This window comes from Carassius auratus, chromosome 25 (genome assembly GCF_003368295.1).
Source record: "Carassius auratus strain Wakin chromosome 25, ASM336829v1, whole genome shotgun sequence".
In the NCBI taxonomy this organism is placed as follows: domain Eukaryota; kingdom Metazoa; phylum Chordata; class Actinopteri; order Cypriniformes; family Cyprinidae; genus Carassius; species Carassius auratus.
This window is the reverse complement of record NC_039267.1, coordinates 19,407,901-19,426,057: the sequence shown is the minus strand read 5'-3', so window position 1 is coordinate 19,426,057 and position 18,157 is coordinate 19,407,901. Positions and strand designations below refer to the sequence as shown.

Genomic DNA, 18,157 nt, shown 5'->3' with positions numbered 1-18,157 from the left:
AGTGTGTTTTATATTGTGTTAAATTGGAATGTGTATTCATGTTATTTGTTTTATATTGTGCTGTAGTGGAATGTTTATTCATGTTATTTGATGTATGTTGTTTTTAAAAATGATTTTGAAATGTTTTAGCACAATAAGGAGGGTGTCTTTCTGGCTCTTGTTTAGGAGCTGGCCTGTGTCACTGTTTTGAATGACTGTTTTTGTCTGGTGTAAAGTATTGCACATTTGCACATGCTATATTGGGGGTTGTTGAACCCTGATGGTATTAACTTGCTACTAGCTAAGCCTATTTGTGTTTTAGAACTTTTGACGAGTTAATAAATATTGGTTACTTGAATGACTTGATTGGATAAATTTATTGCTTGACATTGATAGGCTTTACAATAATAAGAAATACAATACTGCTGCAAAATTCTTCACTACTCTCAGTCTCCAACCAATATCATATAATAAAATATAATGAAAGATATAAATAACTATGATTACGGTGCAGCATTACCAATCCCAGCTTGTAGGCCTGCTCATATTTAAATATATATGTTTATAACTTTTCCAAAGTGTAAAGTTGCAGCATTAACAGTTTCAGTTTTTAGACCTGCTCAGATTTAGTTATTTTATTGGACCGAATGGAATTAAGGAGAATGTCTGTTTAAATGCAGACAGGGGCTGTGTTTGAATTACAATCGTTTCGTCAGGCACGATTCTGGTTTGTAAGACACAGAAAATGCAAAGCAGCCGTCTGACTGGACCTCATTACTGGGAGGTTGAGCGGACTGGCTGGGCTCGTGTAGCAGTGGTCTTCAAAACAATTGACAGGAAGGAAGTGACTATTAGTAAGTTTGGATACAATGACAAGTCCTGGTGTCTCTTCTATACTGTTGATGAATTTGTTTTCTGGCACAACGATCTGAGCCACAACATCCCTGCCCCTTCACCCTCCCCTAAAAGAGTAGGAGTATATCTGGACTGGCCGGCCGGCACTCTGTCCTTCTACAGCGTCTCTGACACACACACACTCACACACTTACACACATTCAACACCACATTCACTAAACCCCTCTATGCTGGATTTAAGGTTTTTAATTCTTCACTGTCACTGTGTAAAATTACAAAACAGACACCAACTGACTGAGTCATGGTCCTACAGGTCCTTCTGAAAGATTTGCATATTGTGATAAAGTTCATTATTTTCCATAATGTAATGATAAAAATTAAACTTTCATATATTTTAGATTCATTGCACACCAACTGAAATATTTCAGGTCTTTTATTGTTTTAATACTGATGGTCATGAAAACCCAAATTTCCTATCACAAAATATTAGCATATCATGAAAAGGTTCTCTAAACAAGCTATTAACCTAATCATCTGAATCAACTAATTAACTCTAAATCCCTGCAAAAGATTCCTGAGGCTTTTAAAAACTCCCAGCCTGGTCCATTACTCAAAACCGCAATCATGGGTAAGACTGCCGACCTGACTGCTGTCTCCTCTGTTGCTTTCACTTTCGATTTTGCGATCTTGTCACATTTTACAATAAAAGATGTGTGTATGTTTTGCTTACATCTATATACAGTCATGGCCAAAAATATGGACACCCTTGGTAAATATGATCAAAGAAGGCTGTGAAAATTAATCTGTGTTGTTAATCCTTTTGATATTTTATTTAACAAATTCACAAAAATCTAACCTTTCATTGGATAATAAGAATTTAAAATGGGGGGGCAATATCATTCTGAAATAAATGTTTTTCTCTAATACACATTGGCCACAATTAAGGACACTCCCAGAAATTCTTGAGTAAAATAACTCTGAAGTATATGCCCACTCATATTCACAATTTTGAGCACTCCAGGGTGATTATGAATATTAAATTATCCAGCCATTGTTCCCTGTTTCACAGAAATATAAAGAGGAGGTAAAACAAAGCCCAAATTGCCTTAATCAACCATCACAATGAGAACAAACAAAGAATATATTTCTGATGTGTAGCAAAAGATAAATGTTATGAAACTCCCTGGAAGAGGACGTGTTTCTATATCGTCCTAATTCATTAGGAGGAGGTCAGTTTGAGTGGCTAAAGACTCTCCAAGGATCACAGCTGGGGAATTGCGGAACATAGTTGAGTCTCAGGGTCAGAAAACTTTTTTTTTTTTAATGTCAAACCGCACCTACATCACCACATGTTGTTTGGGAGGGTTTTAAAAAAATTATCCTAGCTCATCAGTAACAAACTCCAGCATATTCAGTTATCAGCCTGGAACTTCAAATGGGACTAGCTTCTATGGTCAGATGAAACAAAAAGAAATGAGCTTTTTTAGCAGCAAACACTCAAGATGGGTTTGGTGAACACAGAGAAAAAAAAGTACCCCATGTGTACAATGAAACATGCATCTTTATTTGTGATGTTGTGGGGCTATATTTCTGCTGGAGGTCCTAGACATCTTGTTTAGACACATGGCATCATGGATTCTATCAAATACCAACAGATAAAAAATCAGTAAGTAACTGACTCAGAAATATAATAATGGGGTCGCCCCGTGATTTTGCCAAGTAAGACATGTTCCTGGATCAACATTATTGTCCAAAAATATAGAGTTAACCCAATCCCTACCCCTAAACCTTACTGTACCCATAATTTATTCCTAAAATCAGTGGGAAATAATAGCTGATTAAGAAGGGTGCAGAAGCACCTGACTCTGATTGTAAGACTAAAACAGATATTTTCTGAAAAGTTATATCTCAATTCTGATTGGTTGATTGGAATGTTGTTCCAGAATCAATAAGAATGTTGATCCAGGAACATGTTGTACTTGGAGAAATCACACTGTAAAAAATAATTCAGTGGCTTAGTAAATTTCACAAAAATAAAGAGCTATATTTACTTAATGAAATTTTTTGATATCATTTAAGTGATATTTTGAATGGGTCAGGTTAAAAATAATAATTAAAAATCCAACAAATAATTTCTCTAAAATTTACATATGTTATTTAATTTTATGTAATGAAAATAAATAAGTATTTAACTAACTAATTAGATTTTTAATATACCCTCAATATTTCTGGTGAATTCTAATAGAAATATTTGATAATTATTTACTTGTACTGATCTGTTTTAGAAACTAAAATTATTAAGTATTTCCTACCAATTTTACTAAATAAAGTTCCAGCTTAATAAATGACGGTTTAAATAAATTGAGTAAGTTTCGCGGCTAAAGTGATCAAAAAAAAAATCTGCTTTCCTCAGGGGAGACGTCGACTGGCCATACTCCTCACAACTCCTGGTAAGTAACGTTAGTCAGCTAATCCTACTTACGTTTGTAACACTTTATTATAAAGTTAATAATAATTAAGCATTTCCTAACAATTGTCTTTGTATTTTACGTCATCTTCAACAAGTTTCGTAGCTTAATCGAAGTCACCTGAAGGACGGTTTTCCTCAGCAACGGCAAGGCCCGCACTCCTCTCATATCGTGGGACGTTATGTAATTTAGCCAGCTAAAACTAAATATGTTTGTGATGTTTAATTCAGAAGTTAATTATTAAGGATTTCCCAACAATTGTGTTTGTATTTTGCCTCATCTTAAGAAGTTTAACAAGTTTAACGGCTCAAGCAAGAGGCACCTGTCACTGAAGGACTGCTTTTCTCAGCAACGACGTGAACAGCATTACTCGAATTTCCTGTAAGTAATCATTTTATAACGATGTATATTTGCAATACTTTATTCAAAAGTTGATTAAACATTGACCGTGTGTACGTGTACATAACAGTGTAGTTTTCTAAGTTAGTTAGTGGGGCAGCGATATGTATGTTAGGGTTTTTTTTTTTTTTTTTGGAGTGGGTTAACGTTCGTACTATTTGGATCACGTTTATTTCAACCGCCATTTGAAAGTCTAACAATAAGTGTACTGTGGTCAAGCAACTATAACTATACATGCCCAATGGAAAACGATTTTGTACAGGTTCCCCTTTGGGGTCAGTGGCTTGTCAAAAGGGAACACATCATTTATGAACTTTCAAATGACAACATTCTGTCTTGTAAAAAGCTGTCACGTTTTTGTAAAACATCATAATTACTATATGAACTCAAGTATGAGCTCTTAAATCACCACTACAAATACGCCATGCAAAAGTATTTAAAATGGCGTGGACATAACATAGACTGGTGCGTTTTAATCAGCTCCCACTATAGGGAGTCAGCCAGTTTAAGGCCTGCTCCGTTGTAAAATCATTCTAGTGCACTGAAACCTAGATCACATACAATATCGGTCAAAAGTTTGAAAACAGTAAGCTTTTTAATGTTTCTAAAATAAGTTTCTTAAGCTCATTAAGCTTGCATTTATAAAAAAAAAAATGCAGAAAAGACAACCGTCTATCCCCCCCACCCTCTATCGCCATTTGGCTAGTAATTTTATATATATATATATATATATATATATATATATATATATATATATATATATATATATACATTAAAGCCGAATTTTCATTCCATTACTCCAGTCACCGCAGCTGTTTCACAACAAATCCAAGGACAGCGGAGGCTGGGGGAGGGGTACATTGTTTTAATTTTAATTAAAGTAATATTTTTGTTGCCTGAAACAGATCAGTTTAATTTTGCATCCTTAAATAGTTTGATTTCAAGTAGTGCAATTAAACAAGCTTTTTTGTTTCAAAACCATTAGTCATTTTACTTAAATATTAAACATGTTTATAAAGAAATTGGTTGAAATAATGCGGACCTCAATAAAAGCCTATAGCATTGATTTACAGCATAGAAGCTCGCAGTTGGTCTCTTTTCATTTTTCTTTTAGGTTTATTGTTAAAAATAAATGTCCCTATGTTGAAAATTAACCTGTCCTCTTGTTAAGAAGAATGCTGTTCATTTTTGCAACTCCTCCCCCTAGTAAACTTTGTTTGAGATTTTACCTATCATATGGTCCAACAGAATGTTTGCTTCTTAAGGTGCTATTTGTTTTGTGTATTTGTTGCTTTCTTGTAACATTCAGGTTTGAATGTAAGCTCTAACCAGTTATCTTTAAAATTTGCCTGTAGGGTTCAGCTGATCTACCGGTCTTCGTACAAGCAGAGTTGGCAGATTAGGTCATAAAAATCTACATCCTTCGGGACAATGATGGGGTAGTCAGCGATGTAGGAGTTGTGATTGAGGGCATCACTGTCCTCCGCAATCTTGGGAATCTCAGCAGAGCCTGCTGCTATCTTTTGGGAGTCACGTATGCATTGGATTTGAGATATCCCAAGACCCACAAATACACGTCCTTCTGAAAAAATTAGCATATTGTGATAAAGTTCATTATTTTCCATAATATCATATATTTTAGATTCATTGCACACCAACTGAAATATTTCAGGTCTTTTATTGTTTTAATACTGATGATTTTGGCATACAGCTCATGAAAACCCCAAATTCCTATCTCAAAAAAATAGCATATTTCATCCAACCAATAAAAGAAAAGGGTTTTAATACAAAAAAAAGTCAACCTTTAAATAATTATGTTCAGTTATGCACTCAATACTTCGGGAATCCTTTTGCAGAAATGACTGCTCCAATGCGGCGTGGCATGGAGGCAATCAGCCTGTGGCACTGCTGAGGTGTTATGGAGGCCCAGGATGCTTCGATAGCGGCCTTAAGCTCATCCAGAGTGTTGGGTCTTGCATCTCTCAACTTTCTCTTCACAATATCCCACAGATTCTCTATGGAGTTCAGGTCAGAAGAGTTGGCAGGCCAATTGAGCACAGTAATACCATGGTCAGTAAACCATTTACCAGTGGTTTTGGCACTGTGAGCAGATGCCAGGTCGTGCTGAAAATGAAATCTTCATCTCCATAAAGCTTTTCAGCAGATGGAAGCATGAAGTGCTCCAAAATCTCCTGATAACTAGCTGCATTGACCCTTCCCTTGTTAAAACACAGTGGACCAACACCAGCAGCTGACATGGCACCCCAGACCATCACTGACTGTGGGTACTTGACACTGGACTTCAGGCATTTTGGCATTTCCTTCTCCCCAGTCTTCCTCCAGACTCTGGCACCTTGATTTCCGAATGACATGCAAAAGTTGCTTTCATCTGAAAAAAGTACTTTGGACCACTGAGCAACAGTCCAGTGCTGCTTCTCTGTAGCCCAAAGTGCCTTGACCTGGGGAATGCGGCACCTGTAGCCCATTTCCTGCACACGCCTGTGCACGGTGGCTCTGGATGTTTCTACTCCAGACTCAGTCAACTGTTTCCGCAGGTCCCCCAAGGTCTGGAATCGGTCCTTCTCCACAATCTTCCTCAGGGTCCGGTCACCTCTTCTCGTTGTGCAGCGTTTTTTGCCACACTTTTTCCTTCACACAGACTTCCCACTGAGGTGCCTTGATACAGCATTCTGGGAACAGCCTATTCGTTAAAATAGGTAAAATATACTCATTTTTTGAGATAGGAATTTTGGGTTTTCGTGAGCTATATGCCAAAATCATCACTATTAAAACAATAAAAGACCTGAAATAGTTCAGTTGGTGTGCAATAAATCAAAAATATATGAAAGTTTAATTTTTATCAGTACATTATGGAAAATAATGAACTTTTATCACAAAATGCAAATATTTTGAGAAAGACTTGTACTCACTTGAGTTGTTCCAAAAACTGTTTCTTGAGCTGGATCCTCCAAAACTCTCTGTTAATGTTCAGAGGTTAAAAATTTATTTTCTTGCATAGTAGTGGTTCATGATCATCCCACTGAATGGGTATTCCTGATGGAAGTGTTTCTGTTATCGGATTAATTCTGTTGAAGGGATAGTTTAAACAAAAAGATGATGTTGTCATAATTTACTCTCCCTCAATTTGTCCCAAACCTGTACGAGTTTCTTTCTTCTGTTGAACACAAAAGATATTTTAAGTGAAGTGACGTGACATTCAGCCAAGTATTAAAGAGTGTTGGTTAACGCATTTAAAGGTTGCCATTGACTTTGCATAGTAAACTTTTTTTTCCTACCATGGAAGTCAATGGCAACTTTCAACTGTCTTTTAACCAACATTCATTAAAATATCTTTTGTGTTCAACAGAAGAAAGAAACTCGTACAGGTTTGGGACAACTTGAGGGCGAGTAAATTATGACAACATGATCTTTTTGGGTGAACTATCCCTTTAATATTGATGTAAGTGTTGCTTTTTTTATGGTTTAATGAGTGGTAATGAGTGTTACTGCAAATGGCTGGTATGCACCAGGAACAAAGTAAGATGTCATCTCTCTTACGGCTATCGTATTTTACATGTAATCTACTTAAATACTAAGATGGATGAAATGTTTCATAAGGTTTAATCATTTCCCTTATGGCTACTTACAGTACTTACAGTTTTTAATTTTTGCAATCTACTGGAATATTAAAATGGATAAAATGTTTCAAAGGTTGATTTTAGACTTTGTCTAGTGTTTAATTGACAAATAAATGTTGAATAAAAATGTGTTTCTTTCTTAATTTGGTTTTATTATATTAATTGTAAACGATAAATACTGTAAAAAAAAAAAAAAAGAATGCAACAATTTTATAATTTATAGTCCAATATTAAGATAAATTCACTTTTACATGTAGTAAACATAGCACATTTGTTTGGTTAAATTTCATCCAATATTTCAATTATATCTACTCAATATTTGTTTATTTTACATATAATTTCAGTTGTGGTGTTTTATAATTTTGATTATATCTAATTAATTTTATTTCTCATATAAAGTTATTCAGTTATTCAGATTTACTTAATTTTTTTACTTACAATTACTCAATTTAAACATTATATTTCACTGATTTCACAGCTTTAAAATTTACTAAATTATTTTTGAGTGTAAAATGTTTCACCAAAAAAATTGAGTAAATAATAGTTAAACTTTTTACAATATGCCATGTTCGGATCTTCCAACTGTACAATAATCCATACACAAACCTCAAAAACAACACAGAAATGGGTCACTGAGCTCAAAACCAAGCTTCTGCTATAACCATTCCAGTCCTCTGACCTGAACCCTACAGAAAATGAGAGGAGTGAACTGAAAAGAAGAAGCACCAACATGGAGCTGGGAATCTAAAGGGTCTGTAGTGATTTTGGATGAAGTAATGGTCTCTGGTATCTTGTGAGGTGTTCTCTAACCTCATCGGGCATTAATATTTTTGGGCATGACTGAACCTTTCACTTTTTAAAACAAACGAGGCATCATAAGCATGGAAGCACTTATGAGTTGAACACCTACTTTCATACAAATTATTGTACAACAGTGCGACTGCTCACAACATTTAGTCACAGATACAGAGTCCTGCAATTAAGTATAACCAAAACAGGTTATTATTATTTTTATATCAATAATAAAATAAATATGAATAAAACTCAGCCACTCGGTTTTGTAATATTTTTTAATTTTTTAGTCAGTATGAAAAGGTGTTTATTTCTATGTGGAGATGGCGAGTCAGCGTCAGCATTCAGCAACGTCATATTTGCACCCAAAACTGACACAGAAAGCACTTGTTTATTAATAAATATTTAAAATGTCTTCTTTTCTCCCGACACATTAGTAATCACTTTACGATGCTTTGATTGCTTTGCGCCTTATATATATATATATATATATATATATATATATATATATATATATATATATATATATATACGCCTGCCTAAAGGATGGTAATTTAGCTATTATTATATTAATACATTTAATATAATGAGTGACTAGTTGAATATAGAAATCTTTATTCGGGGGCAAGCCTTCTTATTTTTCGCTCTATTTTTTATAAAATGCTGTAGCCTACTGATATTACGAAAATACGACAGCTGCAAATCATGTCGTTTTTGCATAGCACGAGTTATGCATGCAGAGTCAAATGTTTTTGTTTTTTTATTATTATTATTATCATCACCTTAATTATTAAATACAAATTATTAGGCTACAGCATATATATATATATATATATATAATTGGTTTCAGGAAGAAGAAAAAAACGGTGTAGGGTGCTATGGGAGTGCTTTTATTTTTCTTGGGAGTGCTGTAGCACCTGCTAGCCCCTCCCTAGCGCCGCCCATGTTCACATGAACTATTCTCATTTATGTTTTACACTGGTTCTCAATTCAAGGATTTCTGGTCATAGTATCTCTTATTATGTAGGACGTTTGTTCTATTCGACCGTAAGTGCCCTAAGTAGACATCACGGGATATTCCTCCATGATTCCAGTTCAAAGGGAGTAGGGGCCATATGTTACATCCAAAGGGCATTAAAGTGTGCGAGATGTGAATTTAAATCAAATGTATTTATTTACAGAGGTGTATTAGGCTATGTCCCACTTCACACTTCTCTAGTAAGCTTCCACTGTGTGTGAATACTCTGTGTGTAACCACTGAGGTAGAATACAATAAAAAGTGAACCAGATTTAGTTTCGATGAGGAAGCTGCACTTAAAGCTAGTGAACTAGTAGAGGAGGAGCCACCATTCAGTCACTCAAATCAGCTGTTCTCACAATCCTTTGTCTGTCAGACTCTCGCCGGATCAAAAGGAAACAGCAACTTATAAAGTAAGTAGCTTACTGTAAGCTGTAAGCTGTAAGCCTTCTATATATATATATGTGTGTGTGTGTGTGTGTGTGTGTGTGTGTGTGTGTATGTTTTACATTCACGTGCATATTAGCCTACAATAACCATAATTCCATTAGGCTACTTCTGTTATAATAATAAGGCTATATTAGCTGTAAGTATTAGTGCAATAATTGTAAAATATCCGTGATGTATGTGTTGACTATAAGTTTTAAGATTACATATTTTGCAGTGTTTGTAGTAGTTAGCTAACATAGCATTTCTGTGAGCTTATATAAACAGCTATCACAGAATTAAAATGTAAAGGATTGAATGCCAAAGTCACACAAAGACGATTACTTCATATGAAATGTTCAGGTTGAAAGGTCGACACGTTTTTTAAGATGATAATGTGTTTCCCGTTTATGGTTTCCACTTCACCTGATTGTAAAAGAAACTTTGGTTGAATAAACTAAATGCTCTTATTCCCGAGAGATAAGAAAATAGAAAGCTGTGTAGAGTCGGTAACCCTTTCTTTAGAAACCTAAGGCTATTTCAAATCATGTTCTAACTAGAACACTGGTTTTATCCGGAATGAGGAAATTGTGCTTAGATTTGATTGCACAACTTTCACTTCTCCTTGTAGCCTATTATATACTGCATTTGAAAAAGAAAGCTAATATTTAATCATGGGTCCTGGTTTTCAGTTTTCATTTTATTGTGCTTTCATAATGCTTACTTCTTTAAAGCAGAATTATTTAATTAAAATGTGCTAAATTAAAAAGAGCATTTTTCTTTAATGTAAGTTGCCATGTTATTTTTAATTTGAATTAATTACTTTTAGTTTACATGACTGATGTTGATATTTTTGTATGTCACATTCTCCATTTGTTTCAGAAATACTTTTACATTAATCGTTTTTTTTTTTTTTTTTAATGGTTAAACTTTTGCTAAAGAGTGTATTTTATTGTTTATTGATATTTTTTGAACCGCATCAGGAGAACATGAAGCTTCTGTCATTTAAGATACTTCATCTGAGAATTTTGTTTGTTTTTATTTCCAGCTGCAATGGACATCATAGATCCCATCCTATCCCTCGCAGAAAAGCTGTACAGTCTGTGTGAGGAGGTGAAGGCCAACAAGAAGCGCTGCAGGCGTCTGGCTCACCGCGTGTCCACTCTGGCTGAGCTGGTCAGGGCCGTGAAGATTCATGGCTTTGGGACTGAACCCAAACAGGTTAGAAAGGGGCTTGAAAATCTTAAACTCACTCTGGAGTCAGCCGAGAAGGTAGTGAAGAAATACACTTCCTTCAGCTATTTGAAACGCATCGCCAAAGCACTTGACCTCGGAGAGGAGTTCAGCTTCCTGAATGAGAGGCTGAATGATGCAGCACAGGTGCTTTCTCTAGCGCTTCAGGTAGAGCACAGAGCAAGTATAGAGAAAGTGTTTCAGGAAGCAACAAGGTGGCGGGAAGATGAAGAAGACAGGCAGAGTGACTCTCTGGAATGTAAGTTGTATGGATTTGAATCGGAATACAACTGGAACCTTTAGGCTAGGCCTGTCCAAAACTGTTCCTGGAGGGCCACTGTCCAGTTAAGCTCCATCCCTACTTAAACATACCTGACTCAGATAAACAAAGTCTTCAGACCCACTTGAAACTGAGAACTGGAGCTAAACCCTGCATGATGTTGGCCCTCCAGGAGCAGGATTGGACAGCTCTACTTTAATCTGTGTACTTAATGAGTATAAATTTGTCTCCTATAGTGCTCCGTTCTTTAGATCAGGAGAGCAAAGAAACGTACGCGGTGGTTGACGCCGTACATAAGACAGTTGACCAAACTCAAAAAGATGTGCAGGACATTAAAGAAATCATGGAATCATGTAAGTACAGATATGTGGGTCAACGACATAAAAGAGTGTCCACGAAAAAGACAAAATATTAAAAATGCTTTAAAAACACTACAACACTTACAAAGTTATTACAAAAACAGTTTGTATTCTTGTTGGTTTTATATGGTGTAAACAAACCAAGTAAAAAGTATTAAAATATTTTCTTAATTCTTGAAAATATGTGAGTGCACATATCTCAATTATAGCCCTGCACCTTGGAAAAAACAATTAACTTAACTAATTTGCTGATTTACAAAATTGCCTAATAAATATGATGGAGGGTGGTGTAAATATATATATATTTACCTATTTTGTTATTTTTCTGCATATTTTGGTTGCACCACATCACTATTATTTGGAAGTCAAAGATTTTATATAGTAAATAAGTGTATATTAAAGACATTTTAATAGAAGGATCACTGTTTTTCAAGAATTGTCTGATTATAACAAGGCTTTCGTGAACTGTAAAGTCATTTTTAGTTTAGCATTGTTGAAGTGATGTTTTGAATGGTGTCTTCACTGAACCGTTTTATTTGTCTTTGGTTGATAGTGAAAAAACCCCGCCTTTATCTGCAAGACATTAGAGAGATTAAACCAGAAGAACTGACCTACAGTCTTCCTATTAAACCCCTTATGAAGTGCAGCCATTCAGACCTTTACAAAGGGATGTACAACAAATTCACCGTGGCTATCAAGAGATACACATGTCCGCTGTGCACCAACCCCAGGTAGATGCTAAAATGAACTGAACTCAAATATTTAAATCAGTCTATACCATAGCAGTCATTTTCTTGACTTAAAAACTAAAGTATCTTTGTTGCATATATTCATTCTCTCCAGTGAGCTGAGGAGTGTTTTTAACAAGGAGGTGGAGACCATGAAGCGATTTGAGTCACCAAATGTCTTAAGAATGTTTGGGATCTGTGTCGAGGATGAGAACGGTGTGCCAATCACAAATCACTAATCAAAAAATAATCTCAGTTTGAGAAGATCGGCAAGTTTTTACTTTACTTGAGTTAAACATGCATCTACTTGCCATTGCATCCTTCTCATACAGGACCAAATCCAAGTTTCCTGATAGTCATGGAATACTGTGAAAAGGGAAGTCTTCGACAAGTCCTGGACAGTAAATGCAATCTGCCCTGGGAGAGAAAGACGCAGATGTGTCTGGATGCAGCACAGGGACTCTACAGGTCCAAATCTAGCTAAACTGGCATAAAAAATTCAACATACAGTTATTCGATTTATTAATGACTTATTCTTCATCCTCTGTGACAATAGTCTGACTCTAACTCCTCTTAGAGCTTTAAGCATACATAAAGCATGTCTTTTTTTATCTAGTTTATTTATTCTCATATATTTGCATAAAGGTATATTTGTCATCTCAGTCTCTTTCTTTCTTTTTTCTATTTTTGCACAGTACAGGCTGCATCAGTCAGAGGAGAAGTTTAAAGTGCATGGCTCCATCAGAAGCTGTAGTTTTCTAGTGGCCGCTGGCTATAGAGTGAAGGTAATGGATATTCACTTTCACAATATCAGCGTCATTTAACCACCAAAACAACCACAACATGTTTTTGTAGCCAAAATGCCACCAAAAAGACCAAAAATGTCCCATAAATTCAAGACAAAGGGGCAAAAAATGCCCCTGCAAATTTAAACAGTACATTACAGCTGTCATTACTAAAAAGAAACATGAAAATGAATGAAAAGTCCCAATTAGCAGAATTACATTTAAATTTGCTCACACTGCATCAGATTGCTTTTATGCAGTTTTTTGTGCAGCATTGAGACTTAAAACCTATCAAATGCATAAATGTTGAATTTAGGAATGCATTGGCCAATCAGAGGAGCTTAGATTAGTCAGCGCTGCAAACACCTGAATTCCCTCCTCATAAACAACACAGTCTGACACAATGTAAATAAAACATTAATTTCATAAGTTATTATATTGTAAAAAAAAAAATAATAATAATAATAATAATAATATATAGATTTTGGTCATGAACCGACATGTTTGTCTGTAAAGCCAGAATCTGACATGGCCAAATATTTGCTCATAATTTATTGTAATTATAATAGTAAGTACATGTAGCGTGTGACAAGGACACCTTAAAATAAAGAGTTACTGTCTATTGTAATTGACAACAGTTTAAAATATGAATTAAAGTAATTGGGTAAATTTTATTATTTGACTTTAAAGACAACATAGTGTGGTGATTATAATAATAAGGTGAATATAAAAAATCGCCATTGCGTTTAATAATACAATTTCCCCTGGAAATCAATTAATAATAAAATGTCCCCTGGAAATCAATTCAAGGGGGCAAATATTGCCTCCTAATGGAAAAGTTAATCTCTGACCCTGCTGTATGTACATTTTAAGGGCATTTAAAGCAATATTATTCTTACAGTTGCTTTCTATAGACAGTTTTGAATATATATTATAATAGAAAATATTGCTTTCTTTATATTTTTTTTAAGTACATATTTATGTTACTAAAACAATTTTATCTAACAGATAATAATAAAAAAAATGGTTTGACCCTTACTAAAACCCAGGGAATGTTTTTGTTGGGGTTTAATCTTAATGTTCATTTGTATGTTTCACAAGTTGGGAGGCTTTGAGTTGGCAAAAACAGAAACTTCTCTTAAGAAGACTAAATCCAAGAGGAGCAGTGCTTTCCATTACAACTCTCCACAGCAGCTTCAGAATATCAACCATCCTTACGACAAGGCATGTGAGATCTACAGGTATGGCAGTGCAACTCATATACTGTTTCATATACACATATCTTATTCAAGGATGATAAAGGATGGTTAATGACTGCACATGCTCTTTTTAGTTTTGGCATTGTCTTGTGGGAAATTGCAACACGAGATGTTCCTTTCAAAGGTGTGTATCTCCAAAACAATCACTATTGCATTTGAATATTACTTAAATGTTAACTAAATGCATGACACACTCTTTCTGTGCCTGTGTTAGACTGTACAACCCCCAGTCAGATCTACCAGAAAGTGTATGTAGAGAAGGTCATGGAGCCACTTCCGACAGACTGTCCTAAAAAGCTAGAAGAGCTCATCAACGCCTGTCGATCATTTGAGCCCTTCCTTCGACCAACAGCAGGAGGTAAGACCCTGACACACAGGTGAAGTTAAATTATGCAATGGGGTCTCACATATTATTCTGAGATTAGTAATGCATTACAAATTACATTACACAAATAGATTACGTTTTTGAACTTTTTGGAAAAAATGGTCTACTCCAACGCAAGCATAGCTGACAGTGTGCACAAAAGTAACACAGATTTAACCATTGCATAACATAAAAGATAAACATGTAACTTTTTTGCGAAATAAACATCGTCATCATTTTGCAAACAGATTAATGTGGCATATTGATACTTTAGATTCAATATGCAATTATTTCGTGGTCTTCATTCTATGTGCAGCATCACAAAGAATCTATTGTTACATACTTTTCTCTGTGTTATGTTGGGGCCATGGCAATTTTTGAATCAACAGAAGATAGTAATACTACCTTATATCTGGGTGAGATTATAGTGTTCGCTGCAAATGGAATATAAAAGTGGGCCAAATACAGAGCCGTGTTGAACACCAGTAGTATCACCCTTACCGCCTTTTCTTTTTTATATATTATTTTATAAAAAAATTGTATTAGATTAACAAACTTTTAACAAAACATCAGATGCTTAACCAAATATGGGGCAAACATAATGGCTATAAATAATGGCTCACTGATAAATAGTTAGGGTTGGGAATCGTTAGAAATGTCCCGGTTCCACCTGACGGTTCCAATTCTGGTTCCATTAAAATCATTAAACAACTATTTAAAAAAAAATTGCGGTAAGTATAAAATGCACAATACTCAATTACTATTACTTACTGTCAACTTAATTTAAAGTTTGGCAATGTCAAAATTCAACACGGTTTACAGTAGAGAAATGTTCAAGTTCCAATTCCAGTCCCATTTAAAGGAACTATTATTATGTTTTTTTACTATTTTACTTTCATTTAATGAAATTATGACTATTCCAGTATTGCTGGAAGGTAGTAAGAAATGTTGAGTAATGCTAGTCCATCAATCAGCATGTGATGATTTGTTACACTATCGATAACATTTAGCTTTTTAAACAGGAATAAGCCTTGAGGGCTGAGACACTTGTTAATTTCCCCAAATTAATTAACTATAAACTGTTTATTTAATTTTTTTTCTGAGAAAAATAAAATAATATTATGAAAATAATATTACAATTATTGGGTATAATTCAGATTTTTATTAGTTTTATTACCTTTATTTTACTTTATTTAAACTTATAACCATGTATAGACACTTTCCATAAAGGCCCTATTTTTCAAATAATAATGCAGACAGGGTATGGTGTGATGCAATGAGTGGTTTCCACATTTTTAAACATTTAAAGTACATGAAAATTAATATTGTCTATCACTTTGTTTACCACTCTTGAAATGACCTGTAATCTAAATAATCTAACCCTCATACTTACATAACATAATAGCAGTCTATTTATTTAGTGGTCCAAGTTTAAGTCATATGTATATTAATTACAATATGGGACAAATATAATGTAATTTAGTGGCAGAAGTTGCTGCGCGCTGCCATTATATGTACAGTCGGACAAAATTATGTGCAGTCATCAAAAGCGCGTGTGCGCGTGTTTCGTGGGAAGCGTGTTTGGCAGTTAAAGACACTTTGCGGCGTGTCTGGGGTTTGCACATCATTGGAATCAATGTGTTCAGTAATTAAAGAGGCAGGGCGGCGTTTCTGTTACTTGAAAACGCAGAATCATTAGAACAGCGGCGCAAGGCTGCTTGGTCACGTGTCGCACCAGAACCATTTTCGGAACCAAAACTTTTCAAAAACAGAACCGGTTCCCAACCCTATATATAACTGGAAAAATAAGAATAATGATGATGAAAACAAAACAGGAAGGGGAAATGGTGATAAGTGTCATTCCAAATTAAGATACATGATCAACCCTGACCCAAAAAAAATTTGTTCAACAAATCTCTTGCACCTACACAAACTTTTGGTGGGATAATTCAAGAAAGGATAAGCAGGCTGTAATCAACCCAGTGAAGACACAATCTTACAGTTAATTTCTTACTGACAAAACACAAATATGACATCATTATAAACAATATTTCACAAATAGATTATGTGAATAGGTGACCAAAACACACAAATTGTCATTGAATTGTCATTTTTGATGATAGCAATAGAAAACCTATAAAAATAAATAAATACATAAATAAATAAATAATAACATTTTTATTTATCGTCTAATTTTTAGTGATTGTTTTTTCTTTATTTATATTTTTCTTTTTTAGTGTTGGTCGACATGCTCCTTAAAATGGTGGAAGAGGATTGATGGAGCACCTCTGCATTTCTAACCAAGGCTTCTGGCAAATCAGATTCTGATGATGCCATCTGTTACCATCTACCTGGGGAATATTCGAGAAAACAGGATAAACTTAGTGTCACATAAACCTTGAACTCTTAGTTGGTTAACCCAAACCTTCCTTACTTGCAGTACATGCAGTAAATGGTGCATTTACATAGTGCATACATTATTAATCTAAATGTGAATGACTCATCCTTGCGTATTTTTATTTTTTGCATTGTGTGTGCGTGTGTGTGTGTGTGTATGTATGTATGTATATATATATATATATATATATATATATATATATATATATATATATATATATATAAATATATATATATATATATATATATATATATATATATAGCAAACAAGACATTCTGATTACAGATTAGAAAATGTTGCTTTTAATATTTGTAAGGGTAAATAATACATCGATTTGTTATAATGCTTTATAATACATTATTGGCGTAATCTATGCCATTACAAAATTTTAATCTCACAGCTGCATAGCAAAATTGTCTTTATATATTGTCTCTAGACATATTGTAACTGTTTTTGTTGTTATGCAACTTTATGAATAAAGTTACTGACAGTTAAAAATTACAGAAAAGGGAGTAAAGATAAATCTACGTGATGTGACAAATTCCAGTTAAGTGGTAAAAGTGTAAAAGTGTGAAAAGATGTGAAAGTGATTAGCTTTGTTGGAAAGATGTTGTAAATTATGATTTTTATTATTATTATTATTAGATAAATGGTTATATATGTTATTACTTTATTATTTCATATAAATAGATATATTAATACATTTATTTACATATAGTCAAAAGACAAAACTTTAAAAAAAAAAATCTGGTTGGGGGGAAAAAATATGAATTGCTCATTAATGATGTTTGTACAGACAAATAAAACTTTGCATAAACCTATATTGCATTAAAGTAGATTCATTGCTTTTACTGTGATTCCATTCAGAATTAATAGAGGACAACAGTTGAGATTTATACATCTTAGGAAAAAATAAGCTTTCCATTGATGTATGCTTTGTTAGGATGGGAAAATAGTTGGACGAGATACTACTATTTGAAAATCTACTATCTGAGGGTGCAAAAAATAAAATAAAAAAATTTAATTGCCATTAAAGTTGTCCAAATTAAGCTTTTAGCAAAGCATATTTCTAATCAAAAAATAATTTACAGGAAGTGAGGTCACTGGAGAGGTGTTGATACGTGACAGTACACTCTGAACAACTTCAGTTAGATTTCTTACATTTCTTATTATATT

General features: G+C 34.2%; 1 protein-coding gene across 2 annotated transcripts; it reads left to right on the top strand.

The window, feature by feature from the left end:
• The first annotated feature begins 9,388 nt into the window (after window positions 1-9,388).
• LOC113043614 (mixed lineage kinase domain-like protein) lies at window positions 9,389-17,132 on the top strand. Of its 2 annotated transcripts, none has more exons than XM_026203117.1 (11): window positions 9,389-9,562; window positions 10,627-11,067; window positions 11,325-11,441; window positions 12,001-12,178; window positions 12,291-12,391; window positions 12,508-12,643; window positions 12,876-12,960; window positions 14,062-14,201; window positions 14,294-14,343; window positions 14,434-14,577; window positions 16,821-17,132. In XM_026203117.1, exons 2-11 carry the CDS (start codon window positions 10,629-10,631, stop codon window positions 16,859-16,861), a joined length of 1,431 nt encoding a protein of 476 aa, XP_026058902.1. In that variant the 5' UTR covers window positions 9,389-9,562; window positions 10,627-10,628; the 3' UTR covers window positions 16,862-17,132. The 2 variants fall into 2 exon arrangements, with proteins under 2 accessions (XP_026058902.1, XP_026058901.1); XM_026203116.1 differs by having other exon boundaries at window positions 9,392-9,562; window positions 10,624-11,067.
• The last annotated feature ends 1,025 nt before the right edge of the window (window positions 17,133-18,157 follow it).